Below are 1,026 nucleotides of genomic sequence, written 5' to 3'. Positions count from 1 at the left end.
CAAGCGTGAGTCGTTTACCTCTCTGAGACTTGGTATTCTCCTCTGCTCAAAGGATACTCAAGATCGAACCGACTTGGCACAGGTACCAATAGGAATCGTGACATCACAGAGCACAATCAAGAACGTGTGTAGACACACACATACACTCCCACATCCACAGAAGCTGCCTAATACAAACCAGACATAACCCTCCCTGATCAAAAAATCTTAAAATAAATAATACGAGCTCAATTCCTTTTCTTGTCTCTCCACATCAGAGTTCAATTATCTTCCTCAAACATTTAAACTCAAATGACCAGAATGAAATAAATGCAGATAAATATCAGAGCTTAAAATTCAAGGCAACAAATCTTCCTTTAAATCAAATAAACCCTTCCCTCCTCAGCCGTATCTTACCCAGATAGAGTCACCTGGGTGACTGATTATGCTCTTCTCTAATTATTTCCCCACCACCCCTCCCCACCAGGAACCCATATTCAAGGTCACATGTCCATCTACAGCTTTGTTTCAGCTTTTGTATTAGAATTTGATGTTAGAATATCCTAATTCCCTAAATTCCTAACATATTCCTGCAAGATGCTTCCCCTTGTAGCATTCAACTCTTCCTAAATTTCTAGCCCTGTGGTTACTGAGTCATGCCTGAGTCAGTGTCCTGAGCTATATCATTAAGTTTGTTCATACTGACCTTGGCCCTCCCCCTGGCCAACTCCTGCTTCTCCCACGAAAAAAGAGGTGATGGAGGTGAGAGGTGGACAGCTCAGAATTTTTTTCCATTTGGAGTGCATCAAATCATGAGAAGAACTCTCCAGAGTACCGCTCAAAGTGTTCAGGACAGAACCTGCAAACAGCCCCAGAGATACAATAATGACAAGGTTCCTACTCACAGCAGCTGTAGGGATACCAGCCCATCAAACAGTCCCTTGGCAATCTCGGTGATCTTGTTCCCATAGAGCACCCTGAAAGAGAGCGGGAGAAAACAGAGGTCATCATGGGTGTGAGGCCACTGGAACTCACTCACATAGAAGG

The 1,026-nt window shown here is 43.6% G+C and overlaps 1 protein-coding gene across 1 annotated transcript in view; it reads right to left on the bottom strand.

Annotated features, from left to right (window-relative positions):
• SLIT3 (slit guidance ligand 3) overlaps positions 1 to 1,026 on the bottom strand; it is a 762,848-nt gene that overhangs the window by 125,091 nt on the left and 636,731 nt on the right. The window contains 1 exon segment of the mRNA XM_004371219.2: positions 885 to 956. Coding sequence (XP_004371276.1) covers positions 885 to 956 — 72 coding nt within the window.

This window comes from Trichechus manatus, unplaced genomic scaffold, assembly GCF_000243295.1.
Source record: "Trichechus manatus latirostris isolate Lorelei unplaced genomic scaffold, TriManLat1.0 scaffold00011, whole genome shotgun sequence".
Lineage (NCBI taxonomy): Eukaryota > Metazoa > Chordata > Mammalia > Sirenia > Trichechidae > Trichechus > Trichechus manatus.
The sequence above is the reverse complement of the archived record's forward strand: the minus strand, read 5'-3'. Positions and strand labels throughout refer to the sequence as shown.